This window comes from Nycticebus coucang, chromosome 22 (genome assembly GCF_027406575.1).
Source record: "Nycticebus coucang isolate mNycCou1 chromosome 22, mNycCou1.pri, whole genome shotgun sequence".
Lineage (NCBI taxonomy): Eukaryota > Metazoa > Chordata > Mammalia > Primates > Lorisidae > Nycticebus > Nycticebus coucang.
The window spans coordinates 44,286,574-44,306,227 of record NC_069801.1 but is presented as its reverse complement, the minus strand read 5'-3'; the positions used below and the strand labels follow the sequence as shown (position 1 = coordinate 44,306,227).

The 19,654-nt window shown below is 51.0% G+C and overlaps 1 protein-coding gene across 8 annotated transcripts in view; it reads left to right on the top strand.

Moving 5' to 3' along the window:
* Positions 1-963: 963 nt before the first annotated feature.
* TRABD2B (TraB domain containing 2B) overlaps positions 964-19,654 on the top strand; it is a 254,575-nt gene continuing 235,884 nt past the window's right edge. For 7 of the 8 annotated variants that reach the window (XR_008376864.1, XM_053575780.1, XM_053575782.1 and 4 more), the window contains exons 1-2: positions 964-1,643; positions 3,714-4,274. Coding sequence is in view for 7 of the 8 variants with exons in the window: in XM_053575780.1 (XP_053431755.1) it covers positions 1,542-1,643; positions 3,714-4,274 (663 nt within the window). In the remaining variant the exon portion in view is untranslated. Of the gene's footprint in view, positions 1,644-3,060; positions 3,194-3,713; positions 4,275-19,654 lie in introns of those variants that run through there. The other variant, XM_053575781.1, reaches the window with a different exon arrangement.

Sequence of the window (19,654 nt, the reverse complement as noted above, 5' to 3'; positions counted from 1 at the left end):
ACTGGAAATGGTTCAGAAGCTTAGATCTTGCCCTTGGCCTTCTCTAAGCCTCACTTGCCTCTCATGAACAGAAGGAGGTAGGTTTAAGAGATCTTCAATTTCTTTGGTTTAAGAAACTGGGATGTTAATCCTGACTCTTCCAGATCCAGGCACATGGATTCTACGTGGGACCAAGGAAACAAATGGGAGATAGCTTAAACCGAAGATTCTACGGAATTCTGAGGATGAGTTTTGTTTGTTTTATTTCATTTAAAAAAAAATTCAGCTGATGTTTGCAGAGCACCTACTAAGTGTACCACGGCAGGAACAATACAAGATTGTAAATATCAGCTTCCCTGAATTTGGTGTGACTGTTGCCTTCCCTGCCAGTCTACAAGGACGTGCCCAACTCCTGCCGCTTTAGCTGCCCACGTCCGCCGGGATCCGGAGACAGATGCTTTGGGTAAGGCTGGTGCATATCCCCAGGTTTGTTGCTGCCCACTCAGCCCACGTCCAGAGCTGAGCCAGCCCAGGTTGCCCAAGCTGGGCCTCAGCCCGGGCACCCTCTGGCGGCCGCACGAGGAAGCTACGGCCCAGCCGCAGCTGGCGAGGGAAGGAGGAGGGATGGGGGAGGAGGAGGCGCGGGCAGGGGAGGAGAGGAAAAAGTTGCGCTGGGAAGTTTGGAAAGTTGGGAAGTGGCTGCTGCGGGCTTCGCCTCCCTCCGCGCGTGTGTAGGGAGCGAGCGAGGGAGCAAGAGAAGAGAGAGCGACCGCCTGCCATGCCCATCAGACCCCGCCTCGCCGCGCCCCTGCGCGGAGCTCGCCCCGACTCCCTGCGGCCCGGCCCGGCCCGGCGCGGCCCGGCGCGGCCCCGGCCCCCCGCCCTCCGCGCCGGGTCCTCCCCTCCCCCCGCCCCGGCGGCCCCAGCCCCCCGCCCGGCCCGGCTCCGCGCCGCTCTCCCGCCCTCCTCTCTCCCTCCTTCCCGGCCGCGGAGCAGCATGGCGGAGCCCGGGCAGCGGCCGCGCGGCCGCCCGCCACCCATCTGAGCCGGGCTCGGGGGCAGCCGGGCGCCCCAGACCCGACCCCCACCCCTGCCGCGCCCTCCGCCGCACTTGTCCCACTGCGCGCCCCCTGGAGCGCCGCGCACCCCTGGGACCCTTGTGCGTCGGGTGCCCAGCATAATTCCGAGACCCCAGCGTACCCCGCGATCTCGGTTCTGCCCCAGGAACCTCGCGCGCCACTGGACCCCGACGCAGTCCCGGGACCTCCGCGCGCCCCAGGACCCCCGCACGCTCCCAGAAGTCCCGGGCTCGGCCAACGGGGCTGAGCGCCCTGGTGAGGCGCCCCGCCCCAGAGGGTCCCCCTGTTCTAACTGACGGAGCCCCGCCCCAGAGAAACCCCCAGGTCCGGCAGGGACATTCAGCCACGCCCCAGAGGGCTTCCAGCATCCCGCGGCTGGAGCCCTGCGCTCCAGAGGAAACTCTGCGCCCAGCTGGGGGCTGCCCGCCCCGCCGAGGGGGCGCCGCCCAGGAGAATCCCCCGCGCCCCGCGGGCCCCGGCAGGATGAACGCCGCCCTGGCGGGGCCGCTACTCGCCGCCCTCCTCGCCACCGCCCGCGCCCGCCCGCAGCCCCCGGACGGAGGACAGTGCCGGCCGCCCGGATCGGTGAGCGAGCGTCTGCCCCGCCACTCTCCCGCCCGCTTGGGCGCACCAGCCCGAGGGCAGGACGGCTGGGTCCTGCCTTCTGCACCCGGCTCAGCCCCCCGCTCTCTTACGCCCGGTGGGCTCAGCCTCCGGCGCCCTTCTCTGGCTTCTGACTGCCCCGCTGCCGTCCAGAGCCTGCAGCGAGGCAGGCACCCCTCTCCTGCCCCTTCTCCGCACGCGGCCGCTCTGGGGCTGTCCTCTTGACTTTTGGTCCTGTTGGACGTTTGCTCGCTCTGTGCCTCCTTCTGGGCTCTCTCGTTCTCATCTGTGTCGCATCTTTACCCTCCTGGCCGCTCTGTCCACTCCTGCGTTCTTTGCCCTTCTCTTCTCTGACTTCCGTCTCGCCCTCTTGCTCTCGGTTCGCACCTCTGGCCCGTCCCAGGCTCCCCTCTCTCTCCCTGCCCTTCCCCTCTGACCTGAGGCAAACTTTCTCCTGGTGCTGGTGCCGGCTTCTCTCTCCCTCCGCAGCCCAGGCCCCAGCACCTACTCTCCCAAGTGCCCCTATTTCGTGAGAAGGGACAGTTATTTCAAAGAGGAGGGGCAATGCCAGAATATGCTGAGCTACTACTTTCTTGGGGGGGGGGTGTCCAGTAATTAATTACTGGTTCTTCTCATTTCCTTTCCAGAACTAAGAATTCCTTGAGTTCCTTAAGTATCCTTCCCTCTAAAGGAAAACTAATGCGTGGACCATAACCCTGGTTCGGAGACCAGGAGACCAGGAAACAGTGTTAGAGGGTCCTGCTGTCTTAGGTGTGCTGCGGATTAGCAGGGGATTAGTTGACCTTGGGCAAGGTGCACCTCCAGGGCCTGCCTTGTGCAGAAACAGGTAGCTCATTGGCTGGCTGGGCTATCTCCATTATGCTGGGATTTACAGTTTGGGGTTGTTAGTTAAGTAAGGTACTGTTCCCCTATACCTGCCCACCCATGCCAACATACTTTTCATTTGTTCCAGAATCAGGCAGAAAAATGTTAGGAGTTGATCTAAAGCTTGCAAGTGGTGAGGAGGCGCTCTGGGGAGGGGGGGGGTTCTGGATGGAGAGTTGTTTTACCTAAAAGAACTGATAGTTCCCTTCTCAATACCCCTACTCCCAGCCCTAGCCTGATGTGGAGAAATGACCCTGTCCTTCTATGCCCCTCCTTTACTGCATCCCCACGCACACGTGCACACAATCGTGTGGTTGGAGCTTGGGCCATAGAAAATGACAAGAGAACTGGGGTTGCAGACAAGTATGCACTTTTAGGTGTGGAGCCGGGAAAGCACCCAGAATATCTATGTTTCTTGGGACTATTATAATAGAATCCTCTCCTCTCAGACAGATACTGAGACTTGACCTGGCCTTGCAAGGCTTTAAAGCACTTTCTCATCTGTGGTCTCAGCTGGCAGGGCAAAGTAGTTGACATCTCAGACCTGCTCTCCAAAAAGAAAACTGTATCCACCCTGATGAATGGGAAGTAGCTGTTTAAATGGCTGTGCTATTTTTAATAGGTGTTCTGCTTTCAAAGTGCTCTTGGTATGTATCTTCTAATGGTTGGATTTAAAAATTATATGACTTCCTCCCTTCTTGCCAGAGCAGGGCTCTTTGTCCCCCTTTCCCCACCCTCCACATGAAACACCACCAGTGAAGGTTTGGGTTGGCCAAAAATGAATATTCTCAGGTGGTGTGGCAGTCCTTGGCACTCACAGCAAAAGCTAATCATAATGAGAGCTTCCCTTCATTGCAGACTTCCTTTGTACTGGCACTGTTCTGAGGGTTTGATATACATGTATCGGGTCTTTTAAACCTCCCCCAAACCCTTTCATCCTCATTTTACGGATGAGGAAACTGAGTCTATGAGATGTGAAGTCAGTCACTCCAGATCGTACATTTAAGACAGGGCAAACCCAGGATTCAAATGTGGGTATTTGAGCTCCCACAGCCTGTGTAGGTCTCTGGCTCCCTTGCTTACCTCCCCCTGTAAGTCCTCTGGGCCACCTTGGCTCTACCCTGCTGCCTTTAGCCTCACTGCCTTGCCTCTCCTCTCTTCCTGCAGCAGAGGGACTTGAACTCCTTCCTGTGGACTATTCGGCGTGACCCCCCGGCCTACCTGTTTGGCACCATCCATGTTCCCTATACCCGTGTCTGGGACTTCATCCCAGACAACTCCAAGGCGGCCTTCCAGGCCAGTGCCCGCGTCTACTTCGAGCTGGACCTGACAGACCCCTACACCATCTCGGCGCTGGCCAGCTGCCAGCTGCTGCCGCATGGAGAAAACCTACAGGACGTGCTGCCCCGCGAGCTCTACTGGCGCCTAAAGCGCCACCTGGACTATGTGAAGCTGATGATGCCCTCGTGGATGACACCTGCCCAGCGGGGCAAGGGGCTCTATGCTGACTACCTGTTCAACGCCATTGCGGGCAACTGGGAGCGCAAGCGGCCAGTGTGGGTGATGCTCATGGTGAACTCCCTCACAGAGACAGACGTGCGCTCCCGTGGCGTGCCCGTGCTGGACCTCTACCTGGCCCAGCAGGCTGAGAAGATGAAGAAAAGCACTGGGGCTGTGGAGCGCGTGGAGGAGCAGTGCCACCCGCTCAACGGCCTCAACTTCTCCCAGGTAGGCACGGGGTGCCCTGGCCTAGAGCACCAGGTCCCGGCACCTTGATTCTCATCTCTGTTTTCCTGCTCTAGCAGGCAGCCAGAGCCAGGTATTTGCCCCAGAAGGAAAGGTTCTTTCAAGCTGTGGGACAGTATTCTGGCTGCTTTGGTGGGAAAACCAGTGTATGTTAGCTTTTGGGGAAGGAGTTTGGGTGTTTGCTTTCATTTCAGCGGCTTTATGTGTCGGGAATATATACTCCCCACCTGCTGTGCTTGCCTGAGCAGAAAGAATTTCCCTTGGAGCATCAGAGTGATCAAAAACAAAAAGAGGGGGCCACTGGTTTGCATCAGGCCTTCCTGAGGCCCTGGAGGCTGTCTTGGAGCTGGTGTGTGGACAGTGCTGTGGCAGTATGCTTGTGTGGAGGAAGCAAGGGGCAGGCCTGGCTCCTGGGGCTGGGCAGGCAGGTGGCTTGGCTTCCACGGAGCACTGGTTTGCTGTTTGAAGTTAAGCACCCCTGGATTCCCTGGGTCTGTGCAAAGCTTTATGTCCCCCCCTCCCCAGCCCCCAGACTGCCTCCCTAAGGCTGAAAGTTAGCCGGGAGAGTTGTGGGGTTAATAATTCCAGAGAAGTGTGTTTGCTTAAAGGTTGACAGTTCTGATTTCTGAACCTTGGGAGTTGGGGCAGGGAGAAGGGAGGGACTCAAGAGGTTTAAAGTCTCTAGCTGTCAGAGATCTGGTCTAGCAAAATGTCACTAAAAGCATGGGCAGAGGTCACTCGCTACTCACTGGCCCCAAACCTAACTGTGAGGCCATGGGAACAATAAGTTTGCATGCGTGTCTTGAGAACAAGGCTGTCAATCCTGGGAGGGGGACTCTTGCAAGGAGACCCCCAAAATAGGACTTGAGCTGATACCCTGAGTGAGGCATTGCCCAGAGATGCATTCTGATTAGGGGGACAGCCCCATAAAATGGCTGGGCCAGAAGAAACCCTACCCCTGGAATCAGACCTGCTTGCTGTTCCTGGGATGTTGCAAGCTCTTCACCAGGGAAACAGCAGCAGAAACTGATCCCCCTTCCGAGATCTCTGGCCTTTGTTTTTCCAGGGGAAATGCAATATCGTCCCTGGGGAGGTAAGAAGCCAGATTGATTTGCCGGCCAAATGAAAGGCGGGTTTGCCGGTTCTCCTGCTGGCTCTCCCATAATTGTGGAGTCCTTACCCAGAGGGCCCCAGTGGCAGGAATATTGGGGCAGTTAGTCACGCCCCGCAGGGTTCTGACTACGCCTGACTCCTTCTCCACGGGGGGAAATCCTGTGTATTCTCTGGCCCAGTGCTGATTCCTCTGAACATAGCGGCTTTCTCTGTCTGAAGTGACTTTTCCCTTGCCAGCTTCGGGAGCTGATATTATCTGTGTCGGGCGCCCCTGTGCTCACCACCCATCTCATTTTGGAGGCAGGTTTGTGGGAGGCCTCTCTGTTCAGAGGCCTGTGTCTGGCCTCGATATCTTTTTTAGGTTGAGGAGATGGGGAATCCACTATAACTCTCAACACCCTCTTTGTACCAACCGCAGAGGAATCTGACAAGGGCTGAAGAGAGCACACACACTCTCTGGTTAAACAGCCCCGGGCTTTAATCTGTCTTCCTTAAAACAACAAAACTATCTTTCTTCAGGGTCTGGAAACACTGCTGTTCAACCAAATGACGATTTTGGTAGGTTGAAAACATTTGCTAGAACGTGTGTGAGGTTATGTTTTAGGAAAAGTTCTTGAGAGCCATTCATCGGCCAGCAAGGAGGCTGCTGACAGTCCCGAAGCCCACGTTTGAAGATCAAACAGAGTCTGATCTCTGTTTCAAAAATGCACCCACCCTGTCGCCAGCTTGGGCCCACTCTTAACACTGTTCTTGGGTCCATCTCCTCACAAGGGCTGCAGAAAGCAAGTCCAGAACAAAAGAAAACAGGACTCATCTTAGTTCCCTAATCTACACACCCATCACCACCTGCCAGAGTGTCTGACCATGCCAGTTTGTCCCGTTATCGTTTTTGGAGTGAGATGATGAAATCTCTCCTCCGTCCCCTTGAGCAGCCTTCACCGTTACTGGGAAGGGTAGATTCTGGAGCCTGGGCAGATGGGGTTGTTATGGACCCCAAAACTTTAAGTTAGAAATGCAATAGCCTTCTCAGTAAAATTACATGCACGCATCGTGCACAGTTTGATATGAACATCTGTGATGCATTATTGTACCGAAATATCTGTTAAGTGCATCAGATTTTTATTTTTTCTTTCCTTGAAGCATTACTGTTATTGCAAAATATTTGGGGGTGGGGGACAGTGAGAAAAGAAGGTGGTAAAAATAAGGCTTAAAAGAGTGACTTTTTGTTAAGGCCTGAGAGTTTAGTTTAATGTTGGAGTGTGTGTGTGTGTGTGTGTGTGTATTCTGGGCAGAAATATCACATTTTTGCTCATTAAGTATAGAAAGCAAGCTTAAGTTTGGGACTTTGTGGGCCTGAAGAAGCTTCTCTCCCCCTTGCACAGCTTAGAAGATCGGATCTATTGTTAGGTTTTAGTCTTTGATTTCATTATAAACTGAAGATGCTAGACCCAACATCAGCCTATTTTGCTGTGTGACCTTGGGCAAGTCAGTTCCTCTCTCTGGGCCCTGTTTTCTCTGTCTTGAAATGAGACCCCAGGATTAGGTCATCTGTCAAGCTCCTTTCAGCCCTGACACTCCGTAGGACGATTTTAATCAATCCCATATGCCAGGCACCCGACAGGCAGCTCCACCTGCTTTTCCACTTTGTTGAATTCTCACAGCAAGTCCACGGCTTTCTAAGGTGAGTATCCAGAAAGGTTAAATGACTTGCCCAAGGTCACATGGCAGAGAAGGAACAGAGCTAGCCAGCCTGTACTATACAAAGGAAGTGCTCTCTCTGCCACCCCATGCTGTTCCTCTGGACTTCCTCAGTCCAGGAATTTGTTATCCTCTTGTGATTCTTTCTTGTTTCTGTCTCCTCTCTAGGACTTGAGGGCTTAAAAATGTATTTCTTGGAGAATTTATACTTGTAGAGAAATTATTTCCTTTGGCTATGAGGCTGGAGTGGGTGTGGAGAAAGCAATTCCTCTGAAGATTTTCCTGATGTGTTGCAGATAGCTGAGCATAGTGGGCTGGAGTAGGAGACTTGTTTCTAGGTTTGAATCCCCACATGGCGACTAAAACCAATGACCTGCATATTATTAGGCAAGACTTGGTATCTTCATCTAGCTAATGGGGCTATAGATCTCGGGCTTTCAAAGTTGGGCTGTTTTGTGAGCACGTGAGAAGATACTACCTGTGGGAGGTTGTTGAGAAGGTAAAGTGAGTACCATATATTAGTTCTGTGGTTGGCAAAGAGACTGGGCCAGCTCCAGGGCAGAGGAAGAGGAAGGCTATGTGGCAAACAGCCATGCCCTTCTCCCAGCAGCTGTATCCATTGTTCATCCTTTGTTAAACACAGTAAAGCTGGGGTATTTGGAGGGGTGGTGAGTCTCTGCCCTCAGTGGTTTGGGGATGCCTGAACTTTCTAGATCTTATGGCAAGCTTGAGACCTGCAGCTCTGCCTGCTGCCACCAGGGACTGGGACTGGTTGGAGTCCTGTCTTCCCCTAGGGAGCCTGTGTCTTCCCCCACCCACACTCTGTATGGTGGAGTTACTGTATGAGAAGATCTCGGAGTTCTATGGACCAGGACCCTGCCCTTCTGTAGTTTGCCAGCAAACACACAGTGTGATCCCAGTGTGATGTAGTTCCTGAACACTAGAGCATGCCTGCCACATTCTACAAGTCTCTCACTAGGGAGTTAGAAACCACAAAAACCATTTATTGAGCTTTGTCTTTGTACAGGGTGCTGCATTAGACCTCGTAAGTACATTATCTCTAATCCTTATACAGAGACTACAAGGTTTACTATTGTATCTATTTTAAAGGCAATAAATTGATATTTGAAAAAGATAGGTCATTTGACTGTGATTACACAAACAGGCCAGGTGGATTCAGGATTCAAACTCAGGTGTGTCCATTACCAAAGCCTGTGCTTTTTAAGCATCTTCAAGATGAATTGATTTTAATAGTCAGGTGACATTTCTGGTGAAGTGTATGTGTATGTTGGAGTGGGAGTAGATTACCATTTCTTGCTGAAAAATGTGTGAGGGGGGAGAGAGAATAGGAATTGAAACAGATATTCTCTCTGGCTTATAAATTGGATCTGAAGATGATTCTAAAATAGGAGTCTCCAAAGACATTTTGGGTACCAGCTGCCTCCTTGGAATGTGTCCCCAGCTTTCTGAGGGACAACTGTGAAGACATTCCCCACCTCCAATATAGGGTAAGCCCTCACCGTTGTGTAAAGAAAGGTCTCCTTGCTTCATAGTCAGAGCTTCTATATCTTCATCCTGGGGTGGGGGTGGGGGGCGGTGGCAGGTATTAGCAAGTGCTCAGTAGATATTTGGAGAATGAATGAATTAATGAGCAAATGGTCAGAAACCATGATCATACATGAATAAAGATTGCATAAGTCACAGTAAGGATCCTCTTTCTTAAACTGTAATGGCCCCATGTGTTCCTACAAGGACACAAAATATCAAAACCATCACATAACCAAATGTCAAAATCATCCATTTGAGCTGCTACAACAAAATACCTTACACTGGGTATATTTATAAATAGCAGAAATCTATGGCTCACTGTTCTGAAGGCTGGGAAATCCAAGGTCAAGATGCCAGCAGATTTGATGAGGGCCTGTTCCTCATACATGGCACTTTTTATATTTCTTCACGTGACAGAAGGGCAAACGGGCTTCCTCAGGTCTCATTTATATGGGTCCTAATTCCATTCATGTAGTCAGAAGCCTCACGATTTAATCAACCCCCAGGGAACCCCACCTCTTCATACATATGAAGTTTGGAGGGATACATACATTCAGACCAGAGCATGCATGGTTAACTGGAAAGCAGGCTGTAATTCTGACCCCATTACTACCTTGCCTGTGACTTTGGGCAGTCCTTCCCTAGCCTAAGGCATTCCCTTTATCCCGTGAGATCAAGATCATTGGGTTTGAGGATTTCCAGCTGACCCGGTTCTGACAGCTATGATGGTTCTGACAGCTATGATGCTTATCTTTGGCCTCCCGTATCTTGGAGGGCTTGGGCCAGCCCTGAGAATTTGAGCCTGAGTTATCTACATTTGGGAGGGGCTGGCAGGCTTGTCTTCCACGGCTACTGCTGACACCTGTTTGTCCAGAAGCTGTTGGTTCTGCCAGCAGGTGGGTGATCCTGTTGCCAATGTGCAAAGCGGAGCCCCAGCCCATCGTGGCACAGTCTGCTGGACACCTGCCCAGCTCTGGGTCCTCTCCCTCACTCACCTCCTCACTCATTCAACCGGAATACCTTATTGTGTTGTGTCAGTGCAGGACTGGAAACAGAGACCTGGCAGTGTTCTTGTTTTTGCCTGTGGAGTGAGCACTGCTTTGAGAGGTGGATCTTATTAGTGCGATCTTACGGCTGTGGGCATGGGGGCACAGAGCTCCTGAATGTTAGCCTCTCCCGAGTCCAGGTTCTCCACTCTTAGAGACCCTGTTCTTCCTTTTTTTTTTTTTTTTTTTTTACCTCTTATACTCTTCCCACCTTTCAGAACCATTCTCTAATTTCCTGTCCTCCAAGAGAGGCCATTCTTGAGTCCTCCAGCCCCATCAGGGCCTCTGTGGGAGCCCTGAAGCCCACAGCATTAAACGCTTCCTGTCAGATCTGTGTGCCCTCCTCAGAGTGGAGGCAGCAAGCATTCCCCAAAGGCAGCTGGACACCCCAGGAGGACCTCAGGCCATGCTGAAACTTCTTTTCCCAGGGTCAGTCACAGAGCAAGAGCTCCTCAGTTGTCTGCACCATGTAACTCCAGAACCCAGTCTGAAACACCTAACCCCTGCTTCTGCCACCTGCCACACCCACTGTGTCTCCCACACAGAGCCCTCTCTTTGGGAATTGCTCAGCAAATGTCTGCAATATGGTGAGGACGTTCCTTGGGTAACCCCCTAGCATGATCTCTAGGATGTGTATACTGAGATTCTTTTTGTGCCCAGCTGGCTGTTTGTGAAGAGCCCCTGTAGGCCTGTCCATCCCCTCTCTATGACCTGGTTCATTCAAACCTTAGTGTATTCTCTGGATGCCGGGGGGTGGGGAGGACTCACAAGCAGAAGCACAGCATGGCTTAGGCACCTCTGTCTAAAAGGTGGACAGGTGTCCAGCAGACTCTGCTTTGAACACTGGCAAGTGAGGCCCTAAAGCCAGAGGTGACCGAGATGTCATGAAATATTCTAGTCTCAGAATTCACAGCAAGAAAAATTCCAGACTCAGAGAATCTCCAACCATAAGCCCAAACCCTGAGACTCAAGAAATGTAAGAATGGCAAAATCTTAGAACATTAGGCTCAGAGGCATTTTTGGACTCAAAGAATCTGCACATCATGAAACCCTAGCCTCTTAGTTTTAAAGAACTTTCAGCTCATAGACACAGACTTCCAACATCTTACAGTTGGAAGGGACCAATTCCTGAGAACTTTACGAAGCCTGTCTGCAAGCATGGTGTCTGATCTCTCCCCTCAACCCTCCCCCCGCCCCTTCAGTCTCAAGCCAAAGAAAGAAAGCCTGACCGGCAAAGCACTTTCTGACGGAGATAAAGATGGGAGCGTGCCTTTGTTAATAGTTCCCATTTGGACATCTCTCAAAGCCAGGAAGAGGTCGCCTGGTAATGCAGCTTTCCTAGGGAGGAAACTGAAGAATGCCGGCAAAGGCCGCAGCCTGCCAGCCCGGCGGCTGACGTTTCTTTCCCCTCGAGTTTGCTTCTAAATATTATCCACTTCACTCCCTTTTATCTCCCATCACTGGCTCTCCGTCCGCCCACTTAATCCACAGGCAGCCGGTGGCCCAGCCTTCAGTTCTGCTCAGCGGCTGCCAAGCCGTCTCGCCCAGCAGCTCCTCCAGGATCCAAAGGCTTTTAAATCTGTGCAAAGTATATCCGCTGGAACACAAAACTGTTGCCCCAAGCTGGAAACACTGTTGCTTATGCTCAGCCCCCTCCCTCTCTAGGAATTTCCTTCGTTTCTATTCTATTTCTGAATCCTGGGATTCTTCAAGCCTCAGCTCAAAGCTGTACTTCCTCCGGGAAGTCTTCCTAGAATCCTCCCAGGTCCACGATGCTCCGGGAGACTTAGCCAAAAGCTTTCCTTAGTGACCCCAGCCACTTATATTATTTCTTTCCCTTGTGGCATTCTTTATGGCATTTTATGACATTCTTTCAACGCTTATATTATTTTACTTTTATCCTTATTACTTAGGCAGTTTTTTCTTTCCTAATTCAAGCCTAGCTCAAAATGTACTCACATTGATTTCAAAATTAGGCTGAATGTGCTTCAGTTCTGAAGCTGGGGCTTTGTGGTATAGTCTGTGGTTGGAGTGTTGGCAGCTCTGGATGCTAAAAAGGGACCATGTCTTGTTCTCTTTATTCACAGAAACTTCTTGGGCTTTCCACCTGAGACATGTTAGTACTCTTTAGTACTGTTGCTGGCCTGTTTGGTTGGGACTTTGTAACATCGGCAGGTCCCTGTTGGATTTAACTCTCCATCCTGGGATAGTGCATTGTTTTCTCGTTTTTTATCTGTTTTGCGCAAGCAAAGGTATCTTTTCTTCTCTTCTTTACTACTCAGAGCATACCTGATCCTCTCTATTGAATGCCAACCTCCACTATTTTCATTTTAAAATGCTTGATTTTATCCTTTGCTTGCTGTCTTAGTTTTGGGCTCCGGTGATGCTGTGCTGTACAATCTCTCCCTTCCTTTCTCTCACATGCAATCCTTGCTCGTACCTCCATGCATTCACTTATGCTGTTCTCTCTACCTGAGAGCTCCTTCCCAGTTTTTATTGTCTGGCTAATTCTTACTCCTCTGAATTGGTAAGGGTCCCTGAAAACTGTCCATGTTAAAGGCTTGGGCTCTTCAAACAGTGCTGCATTGTAGCAAGACTTTTGTCATGTCCATCAGATTGGACTGTCCTCTGTGGGCTGATGTCAATTGATCATAACTCAGTGGTTTGAGTTTAGATGTGACTGGCTTTTAGCACTGTGTGCTAAAGGGATTGGTGTGATACTGGGGCCACACTGAATGCCTGGCTACCCTGGAAAGGAGCCAGGAGGTCATCAGATTAGGCCCATAAAGGTCTGGGCCATCTTTACGGGATAGAGGGACAGCGGAGGGCCTTGGGACATGGCAGTCAGTCCCTTCCTGACTTAGGCAAGGTGGTTTCCTTGGGGGCTTTCAGATCAGCACCTGACCTTCCCTTCCCCTGCATAACTATATATAGTCCCTGCCATGGGTGCTGAAACCTTACCACCCTTTCACTCCTGGATTCTCCCTTTGCCTTCCCATTGGGTCAGGAAGGGCAACAGGAAGCATTAAAATTTACTTTTCTTTTTGCCCAGGCTAGAGTGCCATGGAGACAGCCTAGCTTACAGCAACCTCAGACCCCTAGGTTCAAGTGATCCTTCTGCTTCAGCCTCCTGAGTAGCTAGGACTATAGGCATCTACCCCAATGCCTGGCTCATTTTTCTATTTTTAGTAATAGAACAGATCTTGCTGTTCTATTAGATCTGACAGATCTTGCTCAGGTTGTTACCAGACTCCTGAGCTCAAGCAGTTTTCCTGCCTCAGCCTCCCAGAATGCTAGGATTATAGGTGTGAGCCACTGTGGCTGGCCTAAAATTTAGTTTTCATTTGCTCTTACCTTGTGAGCCTGTGTTCTCTGCATAAAGCTCCCTCCCACCTCCCACATTCAGAGAAACATCCTCTCTGATCCTACCTTCAAAGTCAGTCTTGAAATAAATTGACACATCATTCCCTGTGCAGACTCAGCTGAGGCATCTGCTCCCTGGAGAGGCATTGGCCTGTGGCGGCCCAGTGGTCCTTCAGCATGGAGAAGCAATGCACTTCTTAGGTAACCTGGAGATACTGAGAAACCTGCCTGTGCTTCAGTTTCCTCATGTGTCAACTTCATAGCATTGCTGTGATGATTAACTGATTAATGTAATGCACTATAGTACAATGCCAGACACAAGTGCTCAGTAAATACTAACTCAGTTATTTCATTTAAACAGTTGCATTATACAATTTTTCAAGAAATGTTTTATAGTTCCCGCCATGCGCCAGACACAGGGTGAGTGTTCGCTGGAGACGGCAAAGTGAACAAGAACCACTGCCCTATTAGCCAGATGCTCCTTTCTGGGGATGCGGGGAGAACTGGCCAACGCTCACTGTGCAGCGGGATGGGTGTGGAGGCTGGGGCAGGTCACACCATGTGTTGTGGGGGTACAGTTTCCTCAGCCCTGAGAGATCTAGGAGGCTTCATGGAGGAAGCTCTGGTGAAGTCCAGAACCGAAGGAGTAAAAAGCTAGCCAGGCAAAGGCTGCGGAGGTCTAGGCTTAGGGGACTGGAGGCCCCACACCCGAGGGCAGAGTGCAGGTGGTGCATCTGGGGGTTGTCCGCCGTTCACATTCTCCTCTCTCTGCGAGGACTGCGGCTAGAGAGAGAGCAGGCTGAGTGAAACCTGCTGCTGGTGTCTGCCCACCTCTGGCTCAGCGCAGAGCTCCCGGGCGACGCGCACCGTGGTGCCTGTGGTGCGGTTTGTGCCGGTCTCGCAGCTCCCTCCGAGTGGGGCGCGCTTGGCTGCGGGGCCCGCGAGGCCGAGAGCGCGCCTTTCTGGACAGGTTCCCCCAAGCACAAGGGCACGTTTCCTAAAACAGCAGCGGCGTGGGGGCCGCAGCGCGCGGGTCCTCGCCTGCTCCTTGGCCAGGCGGCGGCGGCACGGGCGGGGCCCAGGCGGTCAGGCACCTCTGGGCGAGATGCGTCCACGTTCCCGCGGAGGCTGCGGCCGCGGGGCGCCCGGCCAGCCCAGCCGGGGGAGCCACGGTACAAAGATAAAAGGCCAGGCTTCCCCCCTTTCCTCTCCTTCTGTTTAAAGGATTTACCTCCTTCCTCCCTATTAAGGTTATTTAAAGTTTCCTGGCTAGTGTTATCTCCGCGGGACTTAATGCGCCTCTGTGGCCGTTAGTAATTTAAGTCTTGGGTCCCATTTGAAAGCCCCTTTTAGAGAGAAAGATGCAGGCGGAGAAAGCCTTTTGGAAATCTCTGTAGCTCATCTTTTAGCTTTAGTTCACACAGTTTCCCTTTCTTGAGCTGCTTGGCCTTGAGTTTGAAAAAAGACAAAAGCCTAATTGGAAATGATAATTCCAACATTTGCATCTAGCTTTGCAACTTTTAGAGGCTTTTCTCCTCTCCATAAGGAGGCTAGACCGGTTTCCTGGGCCCTTGGATTTTTTTTTTTTTTTCTCTAGTATGGTTACAGAGTTCGGAAGGGGATTTGCTTCTGGTAGGTGTTCAGAATCCCATTGGCCTGATCTCCAGCAGAGTGGCTGCAGCCTCTATTGGATTATATGGAGCACCACACTCTGTGTTGGGACTGAGATGCTGTGGGTGGATAACTGAGGCACTTTGGGACATCCTATGGTTAAAAATGCTTGATCATTGCACTTGACCTTGACTGTGATGTTTACTTGACCCAGCACTACAGAACCCCCATGCTGAGGCCTGCTGGTGGCCTTACAGGCATTTTATTATTATTATTATTATTCTGCTTCCATCCCTATAGTTTTTTGGGGAGAGAGGTGAGAAAGGAATGCACACTTTTTGTTTTTTTGTGGTTTTTGGCTGGGGCTGGGTTTGAACTTGCCACCTCTGGCATATGGGGCCAGCGCCCTACTCCGTTGAGCCACAGGCGCCACCCCGGAATGCACACTTTTTGATGGAGATAGCTTTGTAAGCCACCTTGCAGCTTGTATATGATTTGGGCTCCTGGGGGTGGGAGTGAAAAGGACAGTTCACTACTGGAGACTGTTACCAGTAGTGCCAACCAGTTGGAGGGCATGCGGGGGAGGCTTCCTACACTCCCTCTGACTTTATGCTTTCCCTTGGCTTTCCAGCCCCCAAGAAAGTCCTCATTATTTAGTACCTATTATGTGCTCAGTCTTGGGTTTATCACAATAAATTCCTAAAACAATCCTGAAAGGTAAGCAGTATTTCCCCCATTTTGAGGAAATTACGGCTAAGCACTTTGTGTAAAGTGATGGAGCTGGGATTTCTACTTAGATCTTTTGATACCTGAAGAAAGAAATTGGACTGGAATTGGAAATCCAGCTCCTCCACTTTGGCTGGATGACTGAGCATCTGTTTCCACATCTGAAAAACTGGGGCTCGCAGTAGTATTTAGCCCCTGGGGTTGTTGTGAGGTGTAGATGAGGTAATACACATAAGCCACCTAGCTGAGTGCCTAGCACTGTTAAGTGTAATGAATGTTAACTGTGGTAGCTGTTAAGAGATGGTCATTTTCATTATTATTTTGTTGGCCTGTTTCTACAATGTCTATGTCTTAAGGTGAAGCCCATCCCACACAAAAGATGGCTCTTGATCCCTTAGTTACCCTCACACCGAGCACCATCTGGAGCGAGGAAGGGCTGTTGGTTGGCTTGCCTGGAGCTGTGTAGTCTGACCACCCAGAGCATCACCATTTTTTCCTGACCATCTTCAGAGTGTAATATCTGACCATATTCATAATTGGCTGGGCTCCCATGTGGCCTCCCACCGTTCCTTGGAGTGGGGACACAGCAAAAGGAGGAATCAAAAAGTTTAGGCTGGAGACCCCAGCATGAAGCCCATTTCTGCCATGAGTGAGATTGTGACCTGGGGCTCATTCCTCTGAAAGTTCTTTTTCCTCCACTCCTCTGACAGGTTAGATGTTAGTAACAGAAACTCGGATTTACTGGGAGAATCAAGTGAGATAAAGCCTGGGAAGGACTTTACTGGTCATCGGGTGCTCTGTGCTCTTAGTATTATTATTAGGTGTGCATGTGTTTTTCCTCTTCCCTTTCTCCCAAAGAGAAATACCCTGTAAATACTTAGTGAACTGAATTAGTTGTTATTAAACTGTTTCTCTATTTATTTATTCGTTCATCCATTTGCCAAGCACTGCTGGGAACTACACGGTGCCAGGCTCAGTTCCAGGTCCCTGGGGGAAGCTGGTGGGGAGGGAGGGGTTGAAGAGACCTGAGAAAGGGGCCTCCTTGCACTACCAAGAATGATACTGAGTCTTTACAGGCACCACCACACTTAATCTTCACAAAAATCTCTCAGGTACTTTCAGTCCCATTTCTCAGATGAAGAAACTGAGGCACAGAGAGGTAATTCACTTTCCTGGGGTCACACAGTCAGTGAGTAAACGGTCTAGAGTTTAAACCAAGAAAGTCTGTCTGCTCTCAATGTCTGCATCAAATGAAAAGAGGGGATGTGACTCCCAGGAGATGGAGAAGCTGGGGGGACAACTCCTCTTCTCAGACTGGAGGCGTGAAAGGTTAGAGGTTGGAAGGACGCGGGGTAGGGAGTTGAGAGAATTCTGAGGTTCCCTTGTGAGCAAGCAGAGAGTGAGGTAGTCCACATGGCAGGAACTAGGGTGAAGAGGGGTGTGAGAAGAGAGGCTATGCTGGGAGCTGAGAGCAGAAGCTGACCTTGGCAGGTGAAGGGCTGGCAGGGCTGGCTGAGGGCCCCACAGACGTACAGGCGGCAAATTTGTGAACAGCACTAGTCTGAATGGCTGGGGTGCTTCTCTGCAGAGCTCTCTAGTGTGGGAGTGGGAGTGGAGAATGTGATAGAGGGCCACCCCCAGGCCCCAACCCTGAAGAATCTCACCTCAGTCTCAGTTTGCCGTAAGCAGCTAGACAGGTGTCAGTCCCCATCATCCAATCCAAAGTGGCACTGTTGAGCACTGACTCTGAGACCCCACCCCCATGGCGGCTGGGGCTTTGCAGGGGCTCAGGCCTGCAGCTCCTGTGGATTCTGCCAGATGATGAGCCTGCATTCTGCTGTCCAGGGGTTGGCTTTGCTGCTGCAGATGCTCAGTTGTACACTGTAGACTGGCCTCCCCTCCTTAGTAGAACCCAGCTTGGCTTTAGTGTAACATCACCTGAGCTCAGTACTGAAGGACAAATGGAATGTTCTCTAGGTTCAGGAGGGGCACCGCTGATGGTGATACTGATGCAGAGTGAGAGAACATCGTTATTCACACTACTCACACATGGAGAACACTGGTGGGAGGCGTGGGAAGACTAGAGAATCAGCCTTAGGGCCACACAGGGCCACATCATGGGGGCTTCACAAGTCCTGTTAAGAAGTTGGGGCATGATCCTGGACGCACTGGGGGGCGGCGGGCATTGCCCTTGCTCCTGTGTCCTGCAATTCAGCGTTTCATCTGGTTACTGATTGGCTCGCTCACTCATTCCTTCATTGGTCAAGCTGGAACACCTCGCCTGGCTCGCCTGTCCCTTCTGGAGCTTCCCCTTACCAGGTCCAGAATGCTCACACTGCACGGCCAGGGGAGAAGGCTCCCAGCTTTTGCAACAGGAACTTGTGTTTTTTCTCTTAGGAACCAGAGCGGAAAAGTGGTCCAGTGACCAAACGAGCCCAGAGTAGTTATCTATTGCAAGGTGTTTTGTGTGGCAGCCTGAGACCCTGTCCACCATTGCTTGAACATAACTGCATTTCATGTGACTTATTTGATGGCTGGTCACAGAACAGGTGGAAGATTCCACCTGTTCAAAGTGGGGACGGGATGAGACAGGTGGTTTCTGGGGAGCAGGGTGAGACAAGTGGTTCCTGAATGCTCCGTAGCAGAAGTGAGGAATGGGAGGCCTTTGGTGTGCGAATAGTTAGAGCGTTGGGCTGGGAGCCTGGCAGCACGAGCCAGGGCATGGCCCTCCCCTGGCTAAGCCCCCTTGGCGGGTGTGAGATTGTTTGGTAAACCATGAACCGCATCCCTGCTGCTGCAAAGCCACTTTCTAAGCTGGCTCTGACCTCACCAGAAAGTGGCATTTTAAATTTTATTGTCTTTTATATGTTTACACATCTGTCTCCTCCATTAGACTAAAGTTCTTTGAGGGCAGAAACCTCATCTAATGAATCTGGGTTTCCCTCAGGCCTGGCTCCAAGTACATGCTCAGGGATTCTGTGTGTGGCTATAAAGTTATCAGCCATAGTTTGGGTCATCATGTGAGTGTTGGAGTGGAACACAGATAGTTCTGACAGTTCTGAAACCCCACCCTCATTGTTCCAAGATTTCTAGATGTTTGGTCCCAGAAGGTCAAGCTTCTCGGCAGCCACCTGCATTTCCCACCGTGGCCCCCAGGTGTTCTGGCTTTGAGGGGTCGTGACCCTTCTCACCTTTGTGCTCTGACCACCTCCTTGGGGGCCATGGTATCTCACTGATCCTTCATTCCCAAGGGGGTTCTAAGGGCTTTAACTGGACCATGCTGTAGGAAGGACCTGCTTCTCCTTGGATTAGAGGAATCTTCCCAGCTCTTCCCCACAACTTTCTTCCTCACTCTTCTGTGTTTTTTCCAGGGCAGGAATTAGAGCTTCTGTTTGCTCGTCATTCTGTGATCCTCACACAATATAAATGAAAGCTGCTAAAACCAATAAATTCAAACCATGTGTGAGGCCCTGGGGAGGAGCTGGACGTCAGAGGGCTGCAGTGTGAGGTGGCATCAGCTCTGACGGCACCCGAGCTGATTTGTATATGAGAAAAGTAAATATTCAAAGCCATACACAGCCTTGGGTCTCTCATCAACTCTGGGATTCAAAGGCATTTGATAGGAACACACACTCTCTGTCTCATATAAACAAAGCGAGATTCTCTGTGTGTGCTGACCTAAATTTGCATTTTCATCTTTGGGAAAGCCAGCCAGTCATCTGAGTTGGGATACCGCAGGCAGTCGGGGCCTTGGTTGGGTTGCCTTGTTTCTGGTTTGGCAGCTAGTCTAGCAGTTTTGCTTTGCACAGGGCATCTCCCCTTGATCTTAGAGCAATCCTAGTGGTTGTCTTAGTCTGTTCATGCTATTATAACAAAATACCATAAACTGGGTAGCTTATAAATAACAGAAATTGTTTTTCACAGTTCTGGAGGCTGAGAAGTCCAAGATCAAGGTACTAGCAGATTCAGCGTCTGGTGAGGGCCAGCTTTCAGGTTCATAGATGGTGCCTTTTCACTGTGCATTTGCATGGCAGAAGGGGAGAACTCTGGTTTTTCTAGCTCCTCGTGAGAAGGCTAATCTCACTTATGAGGTCTCCACCCTCATGACCTAATCACCTTCCCAAAGTCCCACATCCATCACATTGGAGATTGAGTTTCAATGTGTGGATTTTGGAGGGGGACACAAATTTGTGGGGCCTTTTGTGAATGTACACAAATTATAGAAATGCAGAGCAAAGTAATGGTGAATACAATGAG